General features: G+C 45.2%; 1 protein-coding gene across 5 annotated transcripts in view; it reads right to left on the bottom strand.

Moving 5' to 3' along the window:
- The window catches only part of sez6b (seizure related 6 homolog b), a 208,811-nt gene that overhangs the window by 39,603 nt on the left and 142,602 nt on the right, over nucleotides 1-26,606 (bottom strand). For all 5 annotated transcript variants that reach the window (XM_069184227.1, XM_069184226.1, XM_069184230.1 and 2 more), the window contains one exon: nucleotides 23,569-23,761. In XM_069184227.1, the coding sequence (XP_069040328.1) occupies nucleotides 23,569-23,761 (193 nt within the window). The remainder of the gene's footprint in view (nucleotides 1-23,568; nucleotides 23,762-26,606) is intronic.

Below are 26,606 nucleotides of genomic sequence, written 5' to 3'. Positions count from 1 at the left end.
TAGGGGTGTAACCCCGGTGTCCTGGCCAAATTTCCCATTGGCCCTTACCAATCATGGCCTCCTAATAATCCCCCTCTATGAACTGGCAACATTACTCTGCTCTCCTCCCCACTGAGAGCTGGTGTGTCGTGAGCGTTCTGGCGCACTATGGCTGCCGTCGCATCATCCAGGTGGGGCTCCACACTGGTGGTGGTGGAGGGGATCCCCATTACCTGTAAAGCGCTTTGAGTGGAGTGTCCAGAAAAGCGCCATATAACTGTAAGCTATTATTATTATTATTATTATTATTCTCAAGCACAGCGCTGAACTGTCCTCTCTGTGCGAAAGAGTATGGCTCAGTCCGGCCCAGGCCTTGCCACAGACATTGCCGCCTCTGTGAAAGCTCTGACTTCGAGGTTGTGAAGACGGACGACTACCGTTTGCCAACATGCCAACCTGACGACGAAGGCTCATTACGCTCGCTTCGGAAGTCCCCCCACTCGTTTTCTTTTTTGATCACGGGGGCGAACCCCCTGAAGAGCAGAGCTGACTGCTATTTATACCCTCGTCGTCGAGCTCCTCGGCAGCAGCCTCGCTGTCTCCGGAGACCGCGCGTCCCCCCCCCCCCAGAGGCACGAGGACGGGGACCCCGCCGCACGTGAGCTGCCGTCAAGCAGTATCCCCCGCCAAAGGAAGATGAATTAGCAGAAACGTGTAACGGGGGTCTTGTCAGGGCCCTGGGATGGGTTCTGACAGGTGGGATGTATGGTGGCACTCATTAGTTGCGCGGGATGATAAATTATGCGTGGCGCGTCCCTAATGGGAGCTATGAAACCTGCTTCCTTCCCTGCCAGGGGAGCCAGCTGCCTCCCCACGGCGTGTGACAGAACGTGCAGAGCAGAATCTCGCTCGTTCGGGTGGCGGGAGGAAGGGGCAGGGACAACGAAGAGATCTAGAAAACGATTTCGCGGAAGGCAGAGAAGTGGGCCGAAGAAGTTCCAGTAGGGAGCTGCGTCAGCATGCGTAGGCTGCAAAGCAACGCGTAACGGCTTATTCCAGGCTGAAAAGAGAAGAAAGGAAACACAATGTTTCGGCTGTGGAGCCTTCTTCGGGCGCGACACTTGTGTCTGTATTGTTGTGATGCGCACACCCGACGTGACGGGAAGTGTCCGACAGCGGCCCTGCCACGCTGACATTCTTGCCACAGGAACCGCTGACGGCGTCCTGGAGTAGCGGCGACTCACAGAGGAGGGCTCCTCTCTGCTCAGCTCCACAGCAGCCCACCTCTCGCTTGCGCTCACACAAGGACCCCGCGAGTTAGATATTGTAACGCTTACGGCCGACAGGCACTGTGTAAAAGCCGGCGTACCAGAGCAGGTGACGTCACCGCCCTTCCCTGTGATAGCAGGACCACCGCTACTGGGCTGTGGAGAAATCTCTTTGGCTCACCGGGCTGGGTCCCTGCAGAGAGACGCGGGAGTCCTGGGTTCGAGCCCACGACGGTGGGGTGGCGACCTAATGCGGCAAGGGCGCCCGCGTGAGCCCCCGTTGCGTTACAATATATACTGCAGCAGCAGATCATGTCGAGAGCCTTTACAGCAGGTTGTACGGGGGGGGGAAACATCCTACAGCTGATCCGCTTCCTTCTTTTCTGGCTCACAGCCCGAGTTCTGGACACATGCGGCAGGCTCGGCTCGCCTGCTGCAACATCAGGGCCAGTGCACGCCTGTGATCATCAGGCGCCACTAATTATAGCATCTGCTAACCTCCTCCAAGGCTCGCTTTTCACCTTCGCTTGTGACATCCTAGCTCCTCACAAATCTCGTGCTTTGCGGCTGCATCGCTAGACGTTTATTCATTGCTAACTGATCACCGAGTATAAATAAGCGCTCGCTCTTGCATTATTTTCAGCCTCCCTCAGTAGGCTGTGAGTGAGATACTGCACCGACCTGGACACGTTTGAAACGAGTGTAAGAACCATAACCAGTCTGACAAGACCTACCCAGAGAGTGCCCCGGACTTTAAAGTGACTGACAAAATGGCAGCACTCGCTTCATTTTAACGTGCCTTCAAACCTTCTTCATAAGCCTTGACTTTCATTCCGGCGCTTAGTTAAAACTCGTTAAATGAATGACTTAAAAATACCGACACCATAAATGTTCAGGTTTGTGTACAGTTGGTAACGTTGTAAGAAGAAAACTAAGGTGCGCTCCCCAGCACCCAATAACTGGTTAACGAGCCAAAGAGTGGAAGGTCTGTCAGAGAGAGAAGAATCAAAGGGCAAGACAGCTCTGCAGCAGCTGGTGTGAATCCATCCCATCCTGGACCCACACATGAAGCCATCATGGTAACAGGCTGACACACGTCTCACACGCAGAAGCGTTTGATGGCCACTGAAAACAGGCGCTGCAGAATTCGTGCATGGAAACAATAGCTGCCGTTGCAGTATTAGGTAGTTAATGGTACATTGTTCTGATTGCCTTTTGCTTCCTTACACTGTGTTACAAAAAGTGTTAAAATAAGGCCAGGAGGACACCTGGACCTTGAAACAGTTGTCATCCTGGGTTTGTATGTGCACAGATTTCCTGAGAACTCAACTTAAAGGTAAAAAGGTGGAAGTTGTCAGAAAAGACATGCTTAGCTGTGCTTTTTTTGTTATGGTGTCTCTTCAATAATTTAGGAACGCAACTGAACAGAATATGCTGACAGTTTGTGTGTGTATTCAGTACTCACTGTAATACAATACCATGTAGTTTTGGGTCACCAGTGCTTTACCAGAAACATGAAACTCCCTTACCGTCGTGAACTGAATGATTCACCAAAACCTTTGACCAGACTTATCTCAATTACTCTGCAGCATGAGACAGAAAATCCAGGACCTTTTCACAACCATTATATCAACACACGGAGGTGTAAAGCACAGTTCTTCTGCAATTAAATATGTTTTGCTAGTAAGTGCTGTGGATCAGCAATGCCTTTGGATACATTTTTAAATCATTGCTCTCAAAGTACAGTATGCCCTTCACTCACTTTACCATGTATTCAGAGACACTGAAGAGCTTTTAGTAAATTTCAGAGAAATTCGAAGATCATCAATCACAGACCTTAACTTATACTGGAAGCTTGCACTATATAATGCAGAAATATACACTCAAAGGCATATTTATCACTGTGCCATTAAGAGTGCAGTTGTGATCTGTTAATATAGTTCTCTCGCACATCAACAGCTGCAATCTTATGAGATCAATCACTGTAACACTATGTTGTGGGAGTGTTTTTACTGTCACTCTGTAATGATGGCAGTATTTTATTTCTTAATTTTTAATATGAGCTAAGGGAGACTCCGTGACAGCTTCATGTAGCTTTTGTGTCGAACAATGTCTAGGGCTTTTGTCTTAAAGAGCAGCGTGCCCTTCATCGACAGCATGGGGCACCTCTTCTGAGAGTTTCCGGTTGGTATTGTTGTGTCCATGGCTGCAGCCCCTGGCCCGTGGTGACTGTGGGGGTCATTGTCAAAGAAAATAAAAGCTTAGGTTTGTGTCTGACTGTGGAGGTGCGTTGTGCTGCCTGTTCAGCAGCATATGGAGCTTGATAAATAGGACCGACTTTTTTCTTCGCTAAAGCCGTGAGACATCAGCTAACGTGTCTGGGTTGAAACAGCTCAAATGAATGCACCGTCAAAGACAGCGCAAGAAAGAGTCAGCCATAACATGCATTGACCCTTTAAAGCACATCTCCTGGGATTCAATGCAGAGCACCTCTAATGAGCTGAAAGCTGTTCAGGATAAAGGCGTCCCATCACTGAGTGCATCAGTTAGTTGAATCACTGTGTGTGTAATGGGTAGTACAGTGGAGAGCCTGTTAGCTCTTCTGTCCCGAGTTCTAATACATCTTAAAAGGACTAAGATTCCAGGCAGGGTGTCGTCTCTCCTGGCCAACAATGATCCTCCATAGCAGTGGTTCCCAATCCTGGCCTTGTGACCCACACACCTGTTGGTTTTCACTTCGTACTGCGTTTATTAGATTATTGAAGGATTAATTGATCTAAGAAGTTGCTTCATTGGAATATTTGCGTTTGGTATTTTATTTCACTCACAAAACACAAAGGGTAGAGCTCCAGCACGTTTAAGAGCTGGGAACAAACAGCTCAAATGAAAGGCCTAATTGTGTCACTGAGGGCTCAGCTGGAATAAAACCCAACAGGTGTGTGGGTCACCAGGACCAGAGTTGGGAACCACTGCTCTGCAGGATGAAGGAGCTGTGGACAATGGGTAAATAGACGTCTGTGTATGTGGGCCATGCAAGTAGATGTTTTACTATGCAGGTAGGTTAGAGGATCATCACCATCAGCAGGCCCTGGTACGAATCCCAACAGTCATGCTAAAAACGAAATTATGCTAAAAAGAATAACCTGATCTTTACTTGCTGCTTCATATACAGTAGGAGGGGGGTGATGATAGGTTGGTTCTTGCTGAGCACTCCTTGACACCAGATTAGTCTGCTGTTCCTGTGCGGTGTGCCAGCTTTTACACTATAAATAGATTCATGCACCAGGTGCTCATACATGCTCTGCTTTATTTGAGCATAAGCTGCAGCTGTTACTGTGGACATCTGCCTGCCCTGTTTAAGCATGATCAAAGCGGTTTAAAGTAAATACGTGGTGTGGTGGGAACACTGCAAAAAAAATGTGACAGTTTGGGCCAAACTTTTAGACAGGTGTGGGAACCTGAGGATAGCATCATTTAATACGATGTGAAAGGGCAACCTAATTTACTCTCCTTTCACAGTATAATGCACTTCTCCTCCAATGACAACAGTCTGTACCACAAGACATGACTGCTCCCTGCAGCAGTGGTGACCAACCTGATCTGCTTGATTGTTTAGATTTTTATTGAAATAGTTTCTATAGTGAGTCCCGACTGAAGTTTCCAACAACAAATTCAAGTCACAGAATTTTACACAGCCTCTCCGTATTTACTGTTATTTCTGACTACCAGCTCTTACTAGTTGATCAAGGTGATCAGTTGACACAGGAGGAATGACTACAGTACAGTATATAAGATAAGCCCACAGTGGGAGTGGCAATGGGGCAGGCAAGCTCATAACTGGGGGGTTAACATCGTATTAGACACGCCCACACCAGGAAGCAACACTCTATTAGACACGCCCACACCAGGAAGCAACACTGTATTAAAACACGCCCATAATTGGAGGTGACTCTGTATTAGGCACACCCACAATGGCAGTGACACTTTACAGACTCTTCCAACAATGCATTTTATTCTTCGGCATAGATCGAATTCAGGCAAGCAGGACACCTAAATGAGGGTAGTTCTGAAATTGGAGCAGTGTTGGTACCAAGCACAAATCCTATTTAACCTTTAAAGAACTGAAAGCAAATGTGCAAATGTTTCAAATTGGAAAAAAAAAAATAGCCTGCGAGTAAGAACTCATTTGGAACAAAAACCAGACGATTCAGTGCTCCTCCTGGACCAGGGCTGGGAACTACGGTCTTCCTGAAGATCCAGCTGATGTGTCCTCCTTCCAGCAATGGAACAGCAAGAAAAGATACGAAATCGAGGTGCGGAACCCCCCCACCCCTCTCCCTGCCCCCGAACTGCAGCCTCTTTCTAATTTGACCACAAAATGAAACTGTTCTTGCTGAGCAAAGGAGCCAGCCTGCAAGAACTAAGACAGCCCCTTCAGCAATCCATTTTATTTATAGTTTATTACTACGATGAGAGCCCAGCAGGACACAGCCTGGCATCAGGCTTGTTATTGTAACATTATTACACCATCAAATCCATTTCAATTAGACTAATACAGAGGGGGCACAGGGCTGACTTTGTTTAGCCAATCCCACTGGTATCAAATTGCAGACGCTTCCTTCTTTCCATTCCATTGTAGCCTTGCAGCTTTATAGCCCATAAAGTGCTATTGTTTTGCTATTACAGCTAATGATGCCTTGTCGACTAGAGTCGGGGAGATTAGCCGCCGGCCAAACCGCAGGCAGAAGATGCCAAACCGATGTCTCCCATTATTTGCCTGAGAAGAAGTGCGGCGCAGTTCATCGTGGGGCTACAGTAATGTACGTCTTTCTCCAGAAAGCCCTCAACCCCTGCCCTCCTGCGAAAGGTTTCTGTACAAAAAAGCTACTGAAATATCTTGCAACACAATGGAGGATTATACAGTTTCAAGGTCCACAGGTCCTACATGTTTTAGATAATCAAGTTTTCCTCACCTATTTGCAGCGGCAGAGCAGTGTTCTGCACCTAAAGACATGTTTGTACCTGAGCCCAGCTGTGTATCTCAACGCAGGTCGAACTGAGTCGTTCAGGAATCTGAAAGGGCTGCTGCATAGGGGACAGTGTCAGAGGCTAACGGTGCATGAAATGTGCAGGACAGCTTTGGGCCAGGAGTGAGACATGTGGACAAAAGCAGACGTGAGCAATCCTTCTCTCTTTCTCTCTCGCTGCGTCGCCTCCACCCTGAATCAATTTCCAGACGGGCAATGAGTTACAATAACCTAAGAGGGAAGCCGCATTCCAAACAGGTAGAGGCCGCCTGCTAGTCCTTGTCAAAACAAAGCAGTCTTCATTAACGGGATTTGTAGAGGTCTATGGTTATTTCCTTAATAGCATTTATTGAGCAGTTGACCATTTCAATTGAGTGTTTAACCCAACCATATCAATATCAATACATCACAGCAGCATTGTAGTAAAGCTCCCCCAGTTTAATTTCTTTTCCCAGGGATAGCGTTATTGATCTTTGTTTAAGGGTAATGTTTCACTGGAGATACAGAGAGAAAGGACTCGCAGGTACTGTAAATTAGGGCTTGGTGCATTCAGTGGATAAAAATGCTGTCGCCACCACCACAGCTGCATTTTCTTAAGCCTGCAGCTGGGAACGTCAGTTATATAATCTTAGATAAAGTTACATAAAAGTTCTTATTATTAATCCATTAATTAGACAAGAGCTCCAAGTGCCCTGTGTATATTTCTTATATATAAAACTGTGGACTGTAGTGATGGTTAATTTCCTTGTCAGTAACCAGAAAAAGCACAAAGACGACACACATTAATACATATTGTTGTTCATGTATATCCCCATGTGAAGTACATCTGAGCACATTTCTCCTTTTTATTGTAAGGCTGCCCGCTCTGATGAAGGCAATGCTGACTGAAAAGCAGGAGTCCTTTTGCTGAAACAGAATGCAAGCGCGGGATCAGTCTCACGCTATTTGCTTTGTAGTACTTTGTGAGACGAGCCAAACGCCTGTTGCCAGCCTCGCCAGCTCAGCCTGGGCTGCTTTCTCAAACAGGGGAACGCAGATGGGTAGCGCAGACACCCGACTCTCCGCCGTGCAGGAGCGAAGCACGCCAGCTACCTTCTCCCTTGCACAGACGAACTGTCTATTAACACTCCTGTATTTTACATGACCTGATGAAAAATGCATCCCTCCCCCACCCTTTGCCTAAGACATTAATTATAAAACACAGAGGGAACGCATCAGCGCCGGGCTCCTCAGGCCTCGTGGAAGATAATTACGAGTGACGGCTCGGTTTGAAAGGACAGGCATATGGGAAATCTCTTTCAATTGAGGATCGGGTTTCATGCCACCTCGCATTAACCTTCCCCGCGCAATGCGAGCGAAGGCATGTGAAGATTAAAGAGATGAGCCGCACAGGTCTGGGGGATTCCTGCGGGGACACGCGCAGAACCTTCAACCACAGCGCACAGAGCAGGAATCGCATGCATTACACTTGTGATGCTCCAGAGCTGGGGCTCTGCATCCTGGATCTGGGGACGCAACCTTCTGATTGTCAACGTTCCCACGGAGGGGCTGGTTCTGCAATCAACTCCTTAATCAAATTAACAATCCGACTCATGTGAGTTCTCCATTGCCACCTCTTAGAAGTGTTGATGGTTTCCCATTCAGTGTTCCATAAGTGACTCGAGATCTCCAAAGCTGATGAAAAAACAACTTCTTGGCTCAGCTGGGATGCAACACCAGGAGGTGTCAGTGGGTGGTGGTGGTCAAGGGGCAGACAGCTTCATCACTCCCAGCCCAGGAGTCTGCGGGGCTTCAACCTTGCAACCTGATCCCTCAGTTAACCAATTTCATCCCCGCTGGTGAATACCGAGTCAACAAGCAAGCAGGATAAAAGGATGATAACAAAAAGGCCATGGGTCGATCGCATTTCAAGTTATTAAAAACGTGTTTTGGATTTGAAGAATAAGATGGTGGGAGAGATACAAAAAGAAATCTAGTGTAAAAGCAATAGATCCAGTGTTACACCAGAAGCTAACAGAGACCACCATGCATATTCATCGTTTGAATGCCTGCTGACCCCTTCCTGACACTGTAATGACCCTTATTGACCCTTGACCCCTTTGGGTCAGCTAAGTCACTAATGTCAGCTAATGCACCGACTGCAGATTTATGAACAGACCTTTTTCAGAGCAGTATAGCATTGCTGTCTCTATCTATTAAGTTGCCAGTGATCACTAGGCGCACCCCAGTCCTCCCACCTGAGACATTACACAAAGATCCTAACAGCCAGCCTCAGGTATGATTAGTTCATGGGCTGAAGAGACTCTCAAATGAAATGAGCATTTTTTAAGAGCTGCCCACACTTTTCCTACACGCTGTACTCTTTGGTGCACATTTGAGAAAAATTAATTACCTCCCGCTGTAAAAAGTACTCTGGCACAGGCATTAAATTAAAAAGTTAATACTTTGTATAAATTAAAAAAGGGAAACAAACTAAAAATAAATTGAGCACATGAATTAAACACAGCCTTAAAACACTACAACCGTCAAGTGCAGAAGAGCTTCAATCTGCTGATTAATTTACTTTCTATACTTCTGTCTCCCAGCAACACGGAAAACCTTTTCTGTCAAAATTCTGGAAGCAGCTACATAGGAAGAGTAACAAGTCAAAGTCAGGAAGGCCTCTTGCTCTCAGCCCATTATTAATTGCCTGTGTTCTCGTCTCTCCTTTCCCATCAGTGACACCAAAAGAAACATAGATACATTCAGAAATACAGGTAGCTGAGAGAGCTGAAGCTCAGTAAAACACTATCATGCAGGTTACAGCACAACCATAGGCAAAGAGGCAGCACAAGGTAAATGGACAAAATGCACTCTAGTTTGCTGCCTGAAAGACATGCATTTGGAGAGATGGTTTTTACAAAGTTCTCACTGCTGAGATATTAATGTGTTTCTCATTCCGTCTGCTATAGAAAACGGATCTGTAATCACCTGCAAAGCACACTGAGTCAGTGTTCAAACAAAACTGCACTCCTCCCACCTCCTGCTGAAACTGTATCAACTAGATGCCTAGTTATAGATGGATAATTAATCTTTTAATACATGGAATCAGGAGATGTTTACTGGAAAAAAGTCTGGACAACCGTCTGAGAGCTGTATAGAGTCTGGGGGTACCCTGCTTTTAAAATGTGTTAGGTGTCAGATGTAACAAAGTCCTTCTGTCTCAGTAAAAGGCCACATTATCACAATCATGTTTTTAACAGATTTTCGCTAGGGGAAAACACAGAATACTGTAGAACAGCAGAGTTAAATCAGTGTACAGACTTTGGGAAATCAACACAAAGGAAAGAAAACCAAATGTATTTCAGCATGCCGAAAACAAAGGAATGGTGTGCATTTAACTCGGCAAAGGTAAATTCTAAGACGTATGACATAAGAACTGCTAAAACCCAGAGTGTTTCATAGTAGCTTATTCATCCAAGCATGTCATCATCTGTTGATTGAAAGAAGCCAGAATTTCAACTTCAACACATGGATAGTTAGCATGTTCCACACTCCCACAGCCCCTTGTGTCAAGAAAGAGCTTCCTGTTCTCAGATCTAAGCACACGTTCATGTAGTTTCCTCTTGTAACCTCAGTTTTGTGTTTTTACTGTTGATACTGAAGAAGTCCACTGGGTTTATTTTGTAAATGAAATTCAGGGTTTCACATACTTTTACATATGTCCCTTCATAGCGGAGGAATTTCCTTTAAGACAATTAATGTAACATTGCTGCATCTGAGCTGCTCTTAATTGCTTTGCACACTTGGGAGTACTGACATGTACTGACATGTCCCGGGAGAATTCAAGTTCCTTATCCTGTCAGACATTTGCTGTGTGATCAGATGCTCCAGACATCAGATCATTTCTTGGCGGACACACAAAGTAAGAACAGGTTAATGCGCAATGGTGGGTCTTCAGTTTTCCTCTGAGAGAGTCTTTAATTACAAGCCGTTTCACAGTACTTCTCATGGAGGACTGGACGTGGGACAGAAGGCACAGAATGTGGAACCAGAGATGAAAAAAAGTCATTTATCTTCAGAAGTTTTTTCTTTGTGCTGCTTTAATGATCATTACAAAGCTCGAAAAATTAATAAATAGAAAAAGTCACAGTGACATTTATAATTAACCACAGCTTTCAGGAACTCTGTGAAGTCCGCCTCTAGTTCCCATGGAAATAACAAAACCAATCTCTCTAATTTCTAAAAAAAAACGTCAGCCCCTAGCAACTTTCTCCAAACGAAAGCGCAACTAAAACATGACAAACAAATCTGTTGTTGATTTTGTTGTTGATGTTTCTCCTCACTGGCGATCTCTTTCATTTCTTTTTCGTTCTTAACTGCAGATTCCAGCAATTTTAATGTGACCATCCTGCTGTGAATTATTCCAAAGCGACCCAGGCACCAGTAAAAATAATTTCATTAGAGAAAGCAAACCAATCAATACCTGGCAAAGCAATGCAATTATAAATCAGAGAAACTAGTATAATGCTGCAAATCCACATCTTATAAAGAAATAGTACACAAGCCGCTCAAACAACAGTAATTTAGGAAACAAGAGCGACTTGATGAACTGAAGGTGTACACACTCTGCAGTAGAGGTGTTCAGCCTTGATTATGAAGCATTCCACTACGTGAAAGCACCAGGTCACAGACGAACACGTCCTACATGAGAGGGACATGGTGTAGTGGTAGGCCCATGCTTGACATTTCGCTGTTGCGTAAAATGAAGGAAAGAGAAAAATTTAATCCCACTACCACCACCACGAAATACCCTCTTAGCCTCTGAGTCACCTCCTGGATTATTCGAATAAATTGTGCACCCCTTGGAGAGAACTGCTTGTCTGAAATGAAAACAATCTTTATGGACTTTTTGGATCACTGATTTAAAAAGCGGACATGCGAGTTCAAGTAGGCTGCTTATTTATCAACATTTAACTTGGTAAAGTTATTTACTAATTTAATGTAATTAATTTACACTGCAGCTATTAACTTGTCATTGTTACCCTATATACTGTACCAGATCCCTCCACAGTAAGCATAATTATCAACAATAGGCATGGGCAATCAAAACCATATTTATGCCACACCTGGCCACATAATTGCAATTGAGTGATTCACACCTGAAAGGAATTGCAACTTTATGTTTTTCGAGGACAATACAACCTTGTTAAAATATGTTGTTATACTGCACATGTAATCATGTCCACCAAGACACATTTATATCATTGCAATAAAGGCGTCAAAGCCTGCAGTAAAACGTTTGTTAGGTTCTGTTTGTTAGTTTTAGTTGACAGAACATTGCGTTGGAATGAAAACTTCCTCACACACACTCCTGAGCTACTAGTACGCTTCCTACCGCCTGCTCATGTGTAGCTGACCTAGTTTGTGAAGAGTCTGGTCAATGTAAATTAAAGATTGCTTTGGGTTTCTTATGACCCAAACTAAGCTTTTCAAATGGCAGAAAATACTAGTGGGACTTTAAAATAAATCCGTGATGCTCATAACACACATACACCTGATTGTTTTAGAGTTTTACATGGCAGTGTACATGAAGAAAAATTTGTGAGGTAGATAAATCACCCTCCACCTATCAGTTACACAGTGACAACAGAGGAAATACAATTTCCACCGAACTGCTTCAACAATTGTTCTTTTACTGCAGTCTGCCGTACAGTTCTACAGTGCATGCAGAGGCATTGTCCCCACTTTCATTACAAATCTTCCCTCTGGGCTCTGGGTGGCTCTGGGTGGAGGAATGAGGGGAAATGGAGGAATGTGTGTCCCCAAGCCTGTGAAGTGCATCTTTTTTAAACACGGGGACACAGTGCTTGAACATATAGGTCATGCTGTCAGAGGATTAGATGGCGGTAAAGAGACACTCAAATGCAGCTTGTCACAGTCACACTGCCATCAGACACTTGACAAGCTATCTCCTCACTCTGATGTGCTTTTACTGAAATCAGAAATCTGTCTCTCCTATGACACCGGTGAAGCACCCGCCAGTTTCTTAACAGTTTCCACGTATTCATCCCTCCTCTGAGTGAAAAGCTTTTTTACAGTCAGAAAAGCTCCTTCATTTTCTCACATACATCGACTTGAAATGTCAGATGCAAGTGCAATAAAATGGGCAACAAACCACTCAACAGGTGGCAGCAAAGAGCTTGTGCAGTTATTCTACAGTAACCTACAGTACGTCTAAGAATAACAAAAGTATCTATACCTTCAGTCTTTCAACACAAAATTCTAACGAAGACTCAATGGATACATTGTTACAACAACGTAACGGAGATGTTCGTGAAGCAGCACAATCATGGAGAGATTTGTTTTTGATGTGCTAAGTTAAATGTAGCAAATGATACACAACAATAATCATAATTTCTTGCATTTTACATACATTTACATAAGCTCACGAAGGGCTTTACATACACAGGAGGAAGTGACACAGTTCATCCAGCACTGAAGTGCAGCCCCACCTAGATAACATACAGCATTCTGCACCAGCAGCCCCATTCACAAAGCAGATCAGGAGAAGTGAGAAATTGCAATGGTTATGCACAGGGCATGAAATAAATATCTCAAACTGTATTTATCTGATACTGCGGGGCTATTGCTGTTCTGGGTTAACACTGGGGTGAAAATTGCCCTTCCCTAACACTCGCCCTCCCCTGGCAGGAAACTGAGATTTGAATCGACCCGACCCCGATATTGAACTTCTCCCGACAGAAGGCCAGGTGGAGAACTGGACTCTTCTCTGGACAGCAGAGGATTGTGGTGAGAATTGGTCTAGTCTACTGCTCGCCTCTCTCAATCAGATACAGGGGTGAGAATTGAGCTGCTCTAGTATTTAACCTTTCTCGACAGAATACTGCAGTGAGAAGGGATCTGACAGGGTGACAATTAGTTTGGTGTGAGGACTAGCCCACCATGCTGCTTTCGCCATCCTGGTATTTCCCACCTCACAGAGATTTTTATGTCTTTGGCTTTCAACTGCTTGCAATTTCTTACTACTGTAAATAAGGGCGCTTAGCGAATTGTTTATTTGGAGTCCAGTTACTGTCCTGTTTCTTGCTGCAGGCTCCCTTTCACACTAGGCCTTTCTGACCACAGCAGCTCTGCCCCTCCTGGAGCAGAAGGTGGAACAGATTGTCGTCTGTGCTCTGATGAATGCAGACTTCCAGAGCTATTACTTTGCAATTAAGAGGTGCCCAGTACTATAAAGTCTGAAGTCCTGCCTGCGGTTTGTGGAGATGTGGAGCAGGGCTCAGATTGAAATGCCATCTGTTTGGCTTCCTCACCCTCAGAAATGAGAGGGCCTCGGTCTCTGTGGTCCTTCCTTCGAGGGGCTGCTGAGCACGAACACGCTTGGCTCGCCTTTTACTGGCAACACAGGCAGGATCACTGCTGGTCTGCCCACTCTCACCCCAGACAGCGGCCTGCACGCAGACCAGACTGATCCATTAGAAAGGCAAAATTACCACATAAAACTGTTTTCCAAAAGAAAGATAAATAGAGCTAATACTCTTCAAACTGCCATTATCCTTTATCTAGCTTCCCCCTCCCTCATCCCCCAAGATGGCTAGGAAGCTCAGTAATGTGAGCCCCACTCTTTATGATGTGTGCTGTGGGATAATCGCTGGGTTTCTAGATGTGGTTCACACCTGAAGTCATTAATTTCATTTTTAATTAACAAAACACTGTTGCGCACTTTAACATCTGCTCTTTTGTTTTTGCTGACTTTATTAAAACAGCACAAGCTGCAGGAGGAGGGAGGTTATTAGTCAAGCACGGGGCCTGCCTGATGTTAATGGACAAGGTGCACTGTTGCTTATTTAAACTTTAAACAGGCGTGCATTCAAAGGCCTTTTCTGTTGAATTCAGGGGCAATTATTATGGCACGTTAGCACTGTCAGCAACTGTTAGCTGAGCTACTGTGTCACTGCGCTGACTAAAAACTGAGCATTTCTGTAATCCATTCAAGTTTATTTGTACAGAAAACTACAACATCAAACCAGAAAAATGAACCAGAATGCTTGGACAGATCTGAGTGCAGGAGGCCATGGTGCTGGACAACTCCATAACATTTCCAGGTCACTGCGTACATACTGTAACTTCTCTGCACTGGGGGAGAAAGCCATTGCTATAGGGTGCACAGAAACTTGTGGTTTTCAGTGCAACATAGCTTTCCATTTATTTATTGCTTACTTTTTATTTAATTGATAAACGATTGTTAACGGTAACAGTAGCAATGTTGCTAATTATAAGGACACACGGAACATGGCCTCTGGGCTCATATGTGGGCTCAGTTAACCAATCCTGCATTTATATATTGTGTTGATATTCTGGGATAATTCCCGTTTGAGGATTGCTTTTCCAGGAGAAGCAATTCCAGATCTCGGAAGGGATGAAAGCATCTACAAAACTGAAGCAAACCTGAAAACCCAGAACTACAATCCAGCACCTTATGCAATTCAGAGTTCAGAAGAAGAAGCTGGCTCTTTTACTAGCAGAACCTGCTCCCGGTGCTTAAAAAGCCTCAGGAATGAGATACATGTGCTCTGGTGAGTGTTCAGTAGACTCACAGGAACCAGGCTTGCAAGGAAACTATGGGTGTGTCCCTGCCTGTGTGTGATTTGTAAGAGAGGAGGGAAAAGCAGAGAATATACCCCCTTTTTCGCTTGGAGGGGAAAAAGAAAGATTTAATGGCCACCTTTTGACATGCGTAGTCATAAGAACTTTCAGGATTTTTCTGTCCTTAGGAACCCTCCGGAATTCACAGAGAAACCTCCCACCCTGCTGCAACAAGATGAAGACCAGCTCTGGGAATAGGAAACAGCACTGCTCCACTTTCCCGATGGGCTGGCCGTTCAACTACCTGATACGCGGGGTGACACAAACAGCTGTGCCTGACAGGACTGAGCCATCAGCCTGAGTGACAGCCCAGGGCCTCCTGGGAGACCGGGCATTTGTAGCTGTCAAACAGACCCTCCCTTCCACCCCTCTGCCAGCGAGTTGCTTCCTTCCCTGAACTTAACTAAAGGATGTTGGTATAACCAGGGTAACGCAGGCCAGTCACCACCACAGGGAGGAAGAGGTAACATCTCTGCCTGTTACCCAATAAACTGGCGCTGCTCAGAAAGTGCTAGAGAGGAGATGCATCCAGTCAGGAAGAAAATTGAATGCAACACAGCAAAATATTTCTGGTTTTTTTTGGTAAAATGTGTGATCTTATTTACAAAAAGACCACTTAATGCAGCAGAGGAGCCTTCAAAATAGTAATCACCCCCACAGGAAACAGAACAATTATTATTTTTTCTTGAACCACAGTTTGTGTTACTGTGAGAATTAAGCGCAGGGTTAAGTTTGTCTAACTTGACAAGCACATACCAGAACCTGCTCTTGTAGCAGGTCCTTTACATAGTGCTCTGAAAGGTAAAGTTTTTTTTATTTATTGTTGGACCATTAATCTTGTAGTTTAATTTCAGTTCTTCCCCACGCAACCTGCTAACAAAGCTGTATTTCTGATGGATGATAGCATTACTATATCATTACCTGCTGCTAAACAGCAATTCACATGCAATTAGGGTTTCTTTTTATTATTTGCCAAAATTAAGATGCAGATAAACCACTAATAACATGCTATTGATTTTTCCCCTCCTGTGCAGATTTAGGTAATTCTCAGTAATGGGTTTTTCCACTCCACATGTAGGGTATGGATGAAAGAGAGCCTGTGAAGTCCCACAGAGTTCAATTAAAACTATGAAGAACAAATTAGCAAGATTTAACATGATTTCAGTGTCCTTTCAGGCAGTACTGGGAACACATACTGTGTGGAGTTTGTATGTTTGTATGCGTTGTCTCTGGTTGATCTAGTTTCTTCCCACTTTTCCGAAGACGTGCTTGCTAGGGAAACTGGGGTCTCCAAATTGGCATCTGGGCACCTTGCCAAGGACTGGCTCTGGGCTGCCCTACCCCTGACAGGGAATAAGCAGCAGGTGAATGTTTTACGATTTCCCTGGGCCCACAAACAAGAGGTATGACAGGCGTGTCTGTGCTTACTTTCACTCTGCTCTGTTCCAGTGCAAGAAATGTAAAACAGAAGATGAATCATGGCTGAAGGAGAATTAAAGTGACACACTCTACTCTACCATCTCCTCTCATGGTGTATTTTTATTGTGTATATCTTGGGTATTTATTTTTCATTTGTTGATGGCATTCTGTAAAGCGCTTTTAGAAGTAACCTTTAAAGGCTCTATATAAAAAGGTTTATTATTATATTACACCTTCATTCCTATAGAATTGGGCTGTGCAGGACAATGGCGTTTTGCAGATGGAAAATCCACAGTACATGTGTGGGATTGCTAGCAGGCAGGTGGAAGGCCTCCATTTCTTCCAGAGATCCCTGAAGTGCCTCTAGGCACTCTAGTGCCTCCCATCATTCTCCGCTACTCCTGCTGAAATGACTCCCTGGAGTGCGGTGTGCTCCTTCCCGACTTTAACATAAAAACTAGCAGACAGACACAGAGCCCTCAGCTGCCCTGCAGAAAGACACCTGCATCCATCAGTGAGCGACTCTCAATGCTACAGCTCACTATACAGATCTTAAAAAACAGGGCACTGACTCAATGCACCAATGAACTCGTCAAGACCGCTACTCGGGCATCCTGAAGTGTGCTTCTTTACTAGCCTGTGAAGTCTGATGAAAGATGAAATTCACGAGAGCAACTGGGTTAAGTCACTGGCCAAAACATTTTCAAACGGCTGTGCACTAAAATTAATGTTCCAGTAACATAAGTACCAGGCTGAAAGGTGCAGGTTAAAAAAGGGCAGATTACACTAGTCTATAGGTTTAAATTCCACCTGCTGATCTGAAAATTAAAGAAATGCATAAAAAAATCATTTGACTAATGACTAGAGACTAGAGACTCGCCAATGAAGAACAGAGGCCATAGCATCCTTTCGTGGTGGTCCTGTTGGACAGACGTGACCAATCACGCTCCTCCAATAACAGACCCCATAAGGCCTTTCCTTTTATTTTTGACTGCTTCAGTGACTGAAGCCTGGGCCTAGGCTCAGGTGGTCTCAGTGTGCGTGGCACTACAGAGTGATTGTGAAACCGTATTCAGATCACTCCTCACAAAGGGGAAAGCAGAGCAGACGAGATGTGAACCTTTGTGTCTTAGAGATAATAAAGACAACAAGCAATGAAACATGGAAGCTAGAAACTTAATGAAGTATAAATACTATTTTATTGTGTCTGTGTCCGTGCAGTTGAACATTATTTATGGGCCCTCATGTTTTTTTATGAAATGATATCAGGCAGAAACTACAGTGTATATTTATACGTATTTTATTCCAGTAATTTTAAAGCAGTCTCGTAAAATGGGAGTGACAGTCCAAATACGCTCAGTCAGCACGTAGACGGGATTTAATGGCGAGATCGTAAAAGCATTTTATACCGGCTTTACGACAACGCTTAGAAAGTTTATCAATCAAAGACACAAGAGGTTCTCTCCGTGAAGAAAAAATTCCAATGAGAGTACCTCTTCTGTGATTGCATTTGAGAGAATATGGAGTAGATTTAAGCAGACAGGCAAATCTATCTTAAAACAGAAGGCTGAGAAAGCCAGAATTTTGCTGGGCTGTGCTAAAGCTGAGAAATGAGGGAACTTTTGGATGATTTTTGTGTAATGAAGATGTATAATACTAGCAGTAGGATATACTGTACCTTAAAAGCTCAACAGATTCAAGTTTGCAACTTTGTCAACTTGTGATCTGTCCAGGAGAGTCTGTACCGTACTGTTGTCAAAAACAAATTCCAATTGTTTTTATATTTCCAGATACAAATTGAATATACAAATCCAAGATGATAAAATATGCCTGAAACACTGTAAAGACTACTTTTTGAGCTGTAAAATCAAGATTCAGCAGGCAATTTCTAAAAAGTTTTTGAAAACTGCAAGTAAAAAAAAACCTGATTTCAAGCGTTTGAAAACTAAAAGTTTTATCGTCCCAGCTAAACCAAGAGAAAAGGGGCTCCCTGTCCATTTTAGCGTTGCCCGCGGCAACAGAGGCAGGGCAAGGAACGGTTTGTGGTTTTTAATTGGCTGATGTCATTGGGCACAAGTTTTTGACACATCCCAGGAAAAATCTGCTTTTATGCAATGCCAGAGCTGCAGATTCCAGGTGACTAGAGATAATATGGCAGTCCCCACCCCACTGCAGTGCTGTGACTACTAATGTGTGAAACGTTCAGAACAAGCACAGTCACCCTTAGTCTGCTTGCACTCCAAGTCATAGGCCTGTCGACAGTACAGTACCAGCAGGGCCTATTAAAATATTTTTTATCCCACTAAACCCGCCACAATTTTTTTTTTGAAATGTTAATAAGCTGTCAGTTTTTCTTCCGAGATTAAATGCACCAGTAATTAAGATCACCTAATTACTGTCTAATTATCAGCCGTGCCCTGAGAGTCATGTCTATGATATTCATGTCCATTTCCTCTAATTAAAAACACTGCCTTCATCCAATGTCTTTGAGGTCTGAATTCATTTCCGGGCAGCTTTACTCCTCAGATTGCAGGCATGATGGATCAGCGCAGCCCCAATTTAAATCTGACTCCGTATCTCGCATTCGTATTCCTAGTTTGTAACGTGCTTGCAACAATTTCGAAACAGGAAACATCATGGGCATGGTTCCTTGATGTAGCACAACTGGACCAGATCAGTTGTTTATGGCGGAGATTCCCAGCATTGGTTATGGGCATCCCCACAGCTACTGGTAATTATTCCAGATGAGCGGTCAAGTAAATAATTGTCTTCCTAATTGACCTTGAGGTGACTTTAATCTGCAGCATCTGAACATGCTGGACGATACCTTTGACCTACCGCATTATAACTAAAGTCACTCAACGTGTCCAGAGAAGGTTCCAGTCAAGCAGCTTGCTGCTTCTGTTAAGGATTCAATCAAGTAGCTCAGCTGGACAGAACACCAGGAGATGTGGGGTCACCAGGACCAGAGTTTTGATCCTCTAGATTCTGACAAAACATCTTGTATCTCATATGTGTTGTCTTGTATAGTGTAATGGATACAAGAGAAAAATAAAAATGCCGGAGTGAACATACATAGATACACATATATAAAACATACACACATAGGTGCTGGCTCACACACAGTGGAATTTGAGTGGCACAGAACTATTTGGAAGAAGAAATAAACACACGACTCCAGAGGATACAAGGCAAGCAACCTGTCTTGTCCGTGCTGTTCAAGATTCTTTGGGAAGGGGGGGAGGTTTTTTTCTTTTTCCTGGATGTCATAAATGCCTCAGCCCCTCATATTTCACAGCGTCACCGGCATCCCTCTGTGGGCGTGTCCGAGTCTAACACTCAACGGGCAATCTCGGTGCCCTCTGGACCGGTATCTACACTGGAACCAGCTCAGAGTGAGTTCAATCACGGCACAGATTTCCTTGTGTGGCTGCAGTGCCCATGTGTGGCGAGAGACAGTCTGCTGGTGGGTGTCGACCCGTCACTAAAGGCACTTCATGCTCTGGGTACCTGCGATTGCAAGCTTGCTTTGATGTTCTCCCCCCTGCACTCTGGCCAGTACTGCCCTATTAAAGCACAGACCACTTTGCTTGAATTGCGCGGTACTCAGGTTTCAGAACAGCTTCTACCCTGCTACAGTACGCATCCTTAACAGCTAACTGCATTGCCTCAGACTCAATGCATGTCTGCACTACACACGTTTTGCATGGATAAACGTTTTTTTTTCTTTCACTACACTGTACATATGTATTGTCCTGGTGGTTATTATCTATTATGTTGCCATGTACTGCCTACATTGTATAGAGCTGTCTGTTGTATTGTATTGTCTGCTGTACCGCGTATGTCAGAGAGATCACTGTGAATAAGAATTCCAATGTACCTGCACACACGGCAACAAACTCCTCTACTACTTACTTCCTTTGTTTTTTTTTTGTAGTCTTTTTTTGTAGATTACTGGGAGCAGTACCAGTAATACTATTCCTTTAAAAGATGTGTTTTTAATGCACCTACAAACACAGCTGCATCTCACGATGGACTTCTCCACAGTTTGTTTCCCTGGCTTTTGGGCCACTCTGCCTGCTGTGTTGGAGGTCTGTAAGGCAGCAGGATGCGTTGTTCTGTTCCCCTGCCGTGCCCCAGCGATACCCCACCTCCTGTACTGTTCCTCCCAGGAGAGCCCCCACACCAAAGCTCATTTTCACCTGGTTTGTATTCACAGTCTCCATGCTCCCAGCCCGAGCAGCTGGATTATTCACACTTAACCTTTAGCGATACTCGGCTTTCGGCGGTTTCCTCCTGTCTGTGTCAACTGCAGAGAGGTTTCAATTTTTAATTGGCGAAACTCCGAGAAAGGGGGCACGCCGAAATGTGCCGCCCATTAGATTGTGCGCCTCCGACATGGTATATTTAGCTTTGAATATCAGGGCTTTTGGACCCCGGGAGAACAACCAGGAAAAACCAGCAAAGAAATGAAAGGGTGGAAATCCAGCATGAGCAAGTCAACCTGGTTGCACCTCCATAATTTTCTAATTAGTGCCATGTGACAGGCAGCCATCAGAGCTTGGGACCTTCCCTGCCTGGGCCCTGATTATCTGTGTCATTGATTTTGACCTCAGTAGTTTGTCTCCGCTGGGGCAATCGGCCTAATAATTAACTCCGCACATCAGCTTGGTGTGCCAGCCAAGAACCGAAACGACAGCCTTCCATCAGAGCCTTACTCTGCAATTCAGGGGCTTCGTCCCTCTAATCACCCTGCAACTCACAACTGGCAGCCCACTGCAGCTCAGCAGGTGGGAGCCTGGTCAGTACCTGGATGGGAGACCTCCTGGGAAACACTAAGGTTGCTGCTGGAAGAGGCGTTAGTGGGGCCAGCAGGGGGCGCTCACCCTGCGGTCCACATGGGTCCTAATGCCCCAGTATAGTGACGGGGACAATATACAGTAAACAGGCGCCGTCCTTCGGATGAGATGTAAAACCGAGGTCTTGACTCTCTGTGGTCATTAAAAATCCCAGGGTGTTTTTCGAAAACAGTAGGGGTGTAACCCAGGAGGAGAGGAAGGGATGATGAAGATGAGGGGCCTGTGGAGACAGAACACCTGGCCACACCAGGACAAAGTCTGCTCAGTCTTTGTCTGAGCTGCTGCAGATGGGGAAAAAGATGGGGAAAAGATGGGCCAGGAAAACTCCAAGCCTCTCCCTTTCCTGGTGGCTGCACTGCGTTTTCTTTAACAAACAGAACCGCATTGCCTCTCCTGAACAGCACATGAACACTACAGCTACAATTAACCTTGCTTCAGAGTTTATGAACAAGTCTTAAATATTGGTTCAGGCTAGGAATGCTCCAATCAATAAGTTAATCAATCAGTACATCAGTTAAATTCAATATAACAATGTCAGGTCACAACAGGAGCTGGTACGAATTAGAGCAGGCCATTCAACCCATTTAGCCTGTTACGATGTCACTAGGTGACTGATGCAAAGATTTCATTAAGATACTAATACCAACTGGTCTTAATACGTGAACAGTAATATACTAACAGCAAAACTGAATTACAACTAAAGCTCTTAAAAGAACAGTTTTCTAGATTGTTAGTTTGAAGCAAATTGCTCAGCTGGGTTTGCAGAAATAAGAGCATCTAGGGTCGTGCACCTGCAGCAGACCGGATCTTGGCAACACGACTCCACAGCTGCTCGTCGGACATGGAGCGGCGGAGACGGGATCAGCGCGGGAGGGTGGGAGGGGTCTTTCACAGGGGCGCCATCCCCGAGCACCTCAGTCAGGAGGGGGACTGCCCAAACATCGGATGGTAATTGAGTTTAATGGGATGGGGACGTAGCCTTAGAGTAAGGAGTGTGTTGGATGGGGTGTACAATCAAGCACAGCTGAGCCTCTCCCAAGCAACCACTTGGCTCAAAGTGAGTGCAGGGGTCCGTCAAATCCGTCAAAACACAGGACCTGCACTCCATGAAAACAAGGACTGTATGTGCATGGAGTCAGTCCCCACTCCCCAGGTTGTTAAAAATCTTCCAGCACTTGTTCAGCTGAGTTGTACATAATAAGGTCCTCATACATACGGCATGAGCTGATATTCTCTCTTGCTGGACCCCGATGGCCTAACTTGGTCTGCAACTGGAATCTCCTTGAATATTAATATACGTCGTGTCACCGTTCGGGCAAAGCTTCGGAAAGCATGCCTTTTTTTTCCCCCCTTTCTTTTGCCGGCAAAAGAAACATTGTTTCGCTCTATTTTCGTCTGTCTGACACAGGGAAAATCGAATCCGGCTTGACATTAGGCATTCCGGCTGCACAAGCCGGCGTGGTGCGCCGCTCAGAGAATATTATATTTTACTGCTGTGGAGGGGGCCACAGTGTGAAGTAATTGGAAGTTTTGTAAAGAAACAGAAAGTCATTATCTGTCTTGTAAAGCTGGGGTCTTGGCAGATGATTGCAATGCAGTTAATAGAGGGATGAAAGGCTCACACATTAACCCATGAAACCCAAGCATATCGCCTATCACGCACAACTGATTACCTCCTACGCAGTAAGCTACGGAGAGAGAAATTGCCTTCTTATTCAATAGGCACATTAGTGGTGTGTAAGATTGTATTACTCCGCTACAAGCCTGTCATAGTTCATTAGTTAACAGAAACAAAAGAATCTGGCTTTGCGCTGAGTCATTTTTTTTTCCCATTACCCCTCGGAAAATCTCCTCGTAATGGGAAATAACAGGCCCGACATCCGCGCATTTTGCTGCTGTTTTCATTTGCCTTACTGTAAAAGTTGATTAGCCGAAACAAAAGTTCCAATAACCGGGTCTAAATAATTTGATAATCAGCTGCAGCCTTGTAGAGCAACATGCTTTTTGTCTCGATAAAGAGGCTGAGTGAAAAAGACCGAGGAGAGGGCTGTTCTCTTAGAAACAAATATCCGCTGCACCTCTAGAGTGCACACTTAATGGTCAAGGTCTGGTCCATAGGAAGGTTTGTCTGTGGATACTACAGGAGGCATGGATATTTCTGACGCATCCACAGATCTCTACATGGAACACGGCCCTAAATATAACCCTAATCCCACTGCTGACACCCTAAATCTAATCCCAGATTGGAAGCTGCTGAACTGCATTGACAGGAAGTGCAATGATTTGGAATCTCTTGGAAGGAATCGAGTGGGGAAAACAGTGTCTGGCTGGCAGACCCGGGAAGAGGATGAGGAGGGACATCCTTACCTTGGTATCGCAGGAGGAAGGATCCCGGCCGAGGCTGCTGCTCACTCTGGAAGCGGATGGCTATTTGGTTGCTCCAGCTGCGGACCACCAACCCCTTCGTCAGGATGGACTCGTTGGCCAGGACAGAGGGCTCCCGCCCTCCCAGGTCCTCCAGCGTCACGGTCTCCCCCTCGGACAGGCTGACGTTCAGCACCTGCCAACAGTGAGATCACGTCACCCAGAGGGTGGGGGGTGTGGGGGTGACGCAGTGCCAGTCAGCTACAAGTGCCTGGTCTACATTCTATCCGTGGGAGCCTCTGTGTGGAGTTTGCATGTTCTTCCCAGTGCTAGTGTGGGCTCTCCGATTTCTTCTCAGCTCATAAAGAGTTGCAGACAAGCTTTGCGACAACAGATGGCTTACAGCTGAAACATCAACACTCCGTGCCTTCTGACCTGCCACCAATGTTAAAAAAATTCTATGGTGTCCCTGTCAAATAAATAATAATTTGTAGCTTCCAGGCACGATATGCAATGGCAGCTCCCTGTAACAGAAACAATCCCTCTGCAATGATAAATATACACCCACGCTCACTGCACTGTTGATGTTAGCAATGCTACAATACTCAACAATACCAGCACACCTATGAAATTGTGTGGCTTCGTCATCAAGGGAATTACTATGTTCAATGAAGCACACGCTTTGATGCACCAGATTACATAACTTGGCTACTATTCCAGTCGCACAAAACTGTTTGCCTATTATTTTTAGTAAATGCTTCAGACTGGAGTAATTAGGGTTAGCAATTATAAACATCTTCTGAAGTGCATCCATTTCATAATTGCACAGGTAGTCACAAGGGACTTAAATGCGCAAAGGGAGATCAGGACTAAAAAGAAAATAAAAAGCACAAAATCACTGAAATTCTCATTCTTGATTCCAACGTGAAGGTGTATTTCCATTTGCAGGATGTCGAAAAGAGCAAAGTGTGTTTTAAAAAGTGACAGTTTGCTGCATCTGGTGCTTCCAGTGCTGTGGTTCATGTTCTGCTAAATCAAAATACAATTCTTCTCCCCCTAAATCTAAGATAGCAAAACTAACTCTTTCAGAGTAACAGCAAAAATAATGAAGGAGACAAGAGGACAAAGCAGAACACCGCTTGCACAATATGTCCTGAAAGTTCACCTATGACGATGGCTGTACTGCTCTAGTGGGGTTTCTTGGGACTCTTTCTGAGCACAAAGGATGGAGGGGAAAAAAATCAAACATATCCCAAGCAGTGATCCATGCTGTGACCTTCCCAGTGCCGGTCTGCTCTATCCCAGCTGCAGCTGTGTGTTCACTGGGGTGTTTTACAAGGCTGTAAAAGGTTATTCAAAACCACAGCCAAGCTGGGGGGTCAGTCCCATCCAGGGGGACATTTTCGAATGGCCAACGAAAAAGCAGCATGCCCGACGTCAACACAACCCCAAAATATGCAACAAAGGAAAACATGCTTGGCCTTTGCTGTCATTTCTGCATCACTTCACCTGCCAGATGCACAAAGCAGCTTGACGTTGTTGAACAAATCAGAAATGTACCTGCAGTCAGGCCCAATTCTGTATGCCTGTCACCCCCAGCGAACGCTGGATGCCAATTCAGCAAAACACATGTGACAAGCTGTTAAATTTGCATCGCAGTAATTCATGTTGTCGCGCTTCGCTTCATGTGTGATATTAATTCAGATGACAGCCCCCATCATACCGGGCTCATTTTACATCCCAGACAGTTTGCTCAATGTTTGCCTTAAGAAATGAGCCACTTGAGATATGCTCCCTTCTGTTAGATTTCCATTAATAAACTAGCAGCTGAAAAAAAAAAATCTTTTTTTGTCCATTTTTATAAAGGAATGTAATTTGGGAAGTATACGTGGTCTGCCCTTTTAGTACACTGCCTCTTTGTTCTAGGAGAAAGCTGCAGGTGGCGGAGTGCCCTCCTTCATGGCCGACTCGTTTTCTTCCTCTGCCAGGAGTCACAGACATGCCCTCCCTGTCTGCCCTCTACCCGTCTCCCTTCCCTGCCACCCTCACCGCCCCTTCCTCTCCACAGCTGCTGCACGGGTCCCCAACAGTTCTACGGCATCTGCAGCTGGCGATGTGGGCCCCCCTAATTGGAGTTCTGGTACTTGTGGAAATTTGCAAGCAAAATATATATTTCAGCAATAATTAAAAGCAAAGCAGGTTTGAGAGTTCCTAGGAGTAAACTAATTCCAATGGCATCTGGTGCAGATTCATTTGATATGTTTATTCAGCTTCTCCCATGTTTGGATGAGTAGATGACACGGCACAACAACTGCTTGAAAATGGTGGATTGTTTCAGGTTGGGAAAACAAAGACGGCCAGGTCCGTCACCCTTCCATCCATCCCATTCCTGACCACTTCCTCCAAGTCGGGGTCGCAGGGGGGAGCCGGATCCTATCCCGGCAGGCAACGGGCACAAGACAGGGTACACCCTGGACGGGACGCCAGTCCATTGCAGGGCAGACACATGGACACAAACACATACTCACAACTGGGCCAATTTTCCCAGAACCCATTTGACCTACCCTTCTGTTTGTGGACTGCGGGAGGAAACCGGATCACCCGGAGGAAACCCACACAAGCACGGGGATAACATGCAAACTCCACGCAGACAGTACCACGGGATCTGAACGCAGGGCCTCAGTGCTGCAAGGCAGCAATGCTCATCACGGCGCCACCCTGCCCCTCTTATTTTACATTTACTTTTTGAACAGTGCCATAGACCAATAAGAGCAAGAGAGAGCGTGGGCATGCTACCAGCCATCTTCACCGCATTCAGAGTGGCTCATCGTGGTGCCCAGTAGTAAGGAGTGTTTGTGCCACATGGGTACAGTGCCATCCAGAACTCCAGCTGCTGCACTGCTGTCTGTGGATAATACCCCAGTCCAATGTGGCACCTCTCCAGCTCCCAGCACAATAATTTCATACAGAGGTCAACCAGCTGGCAGGAGCATGTCTGTCCCATAGAACTGCTGTCTTCTCTTTTGAAAACCATTTCAGAC

Source organism: Lepisosteus oculatus, chromosome 26, assembly GCF_040954835.1.
Source record: "Lepisosteus oculatus isolate fLepOcu1 chromosome 26, fLepOcu1.hap2, whole genome shotgun sequence".
Classification (NCBI taxonomy): domain Eukaryota; kingdom Metazoa; phylum Chordata; class Actinopteri; order Semionotiformes; family Lepisosteidae; genus Lepisosteus; species Lepisosteus oculatus.
This window is presented reverse-complemented; position numbering and strand designations above follow the sequence as displayed.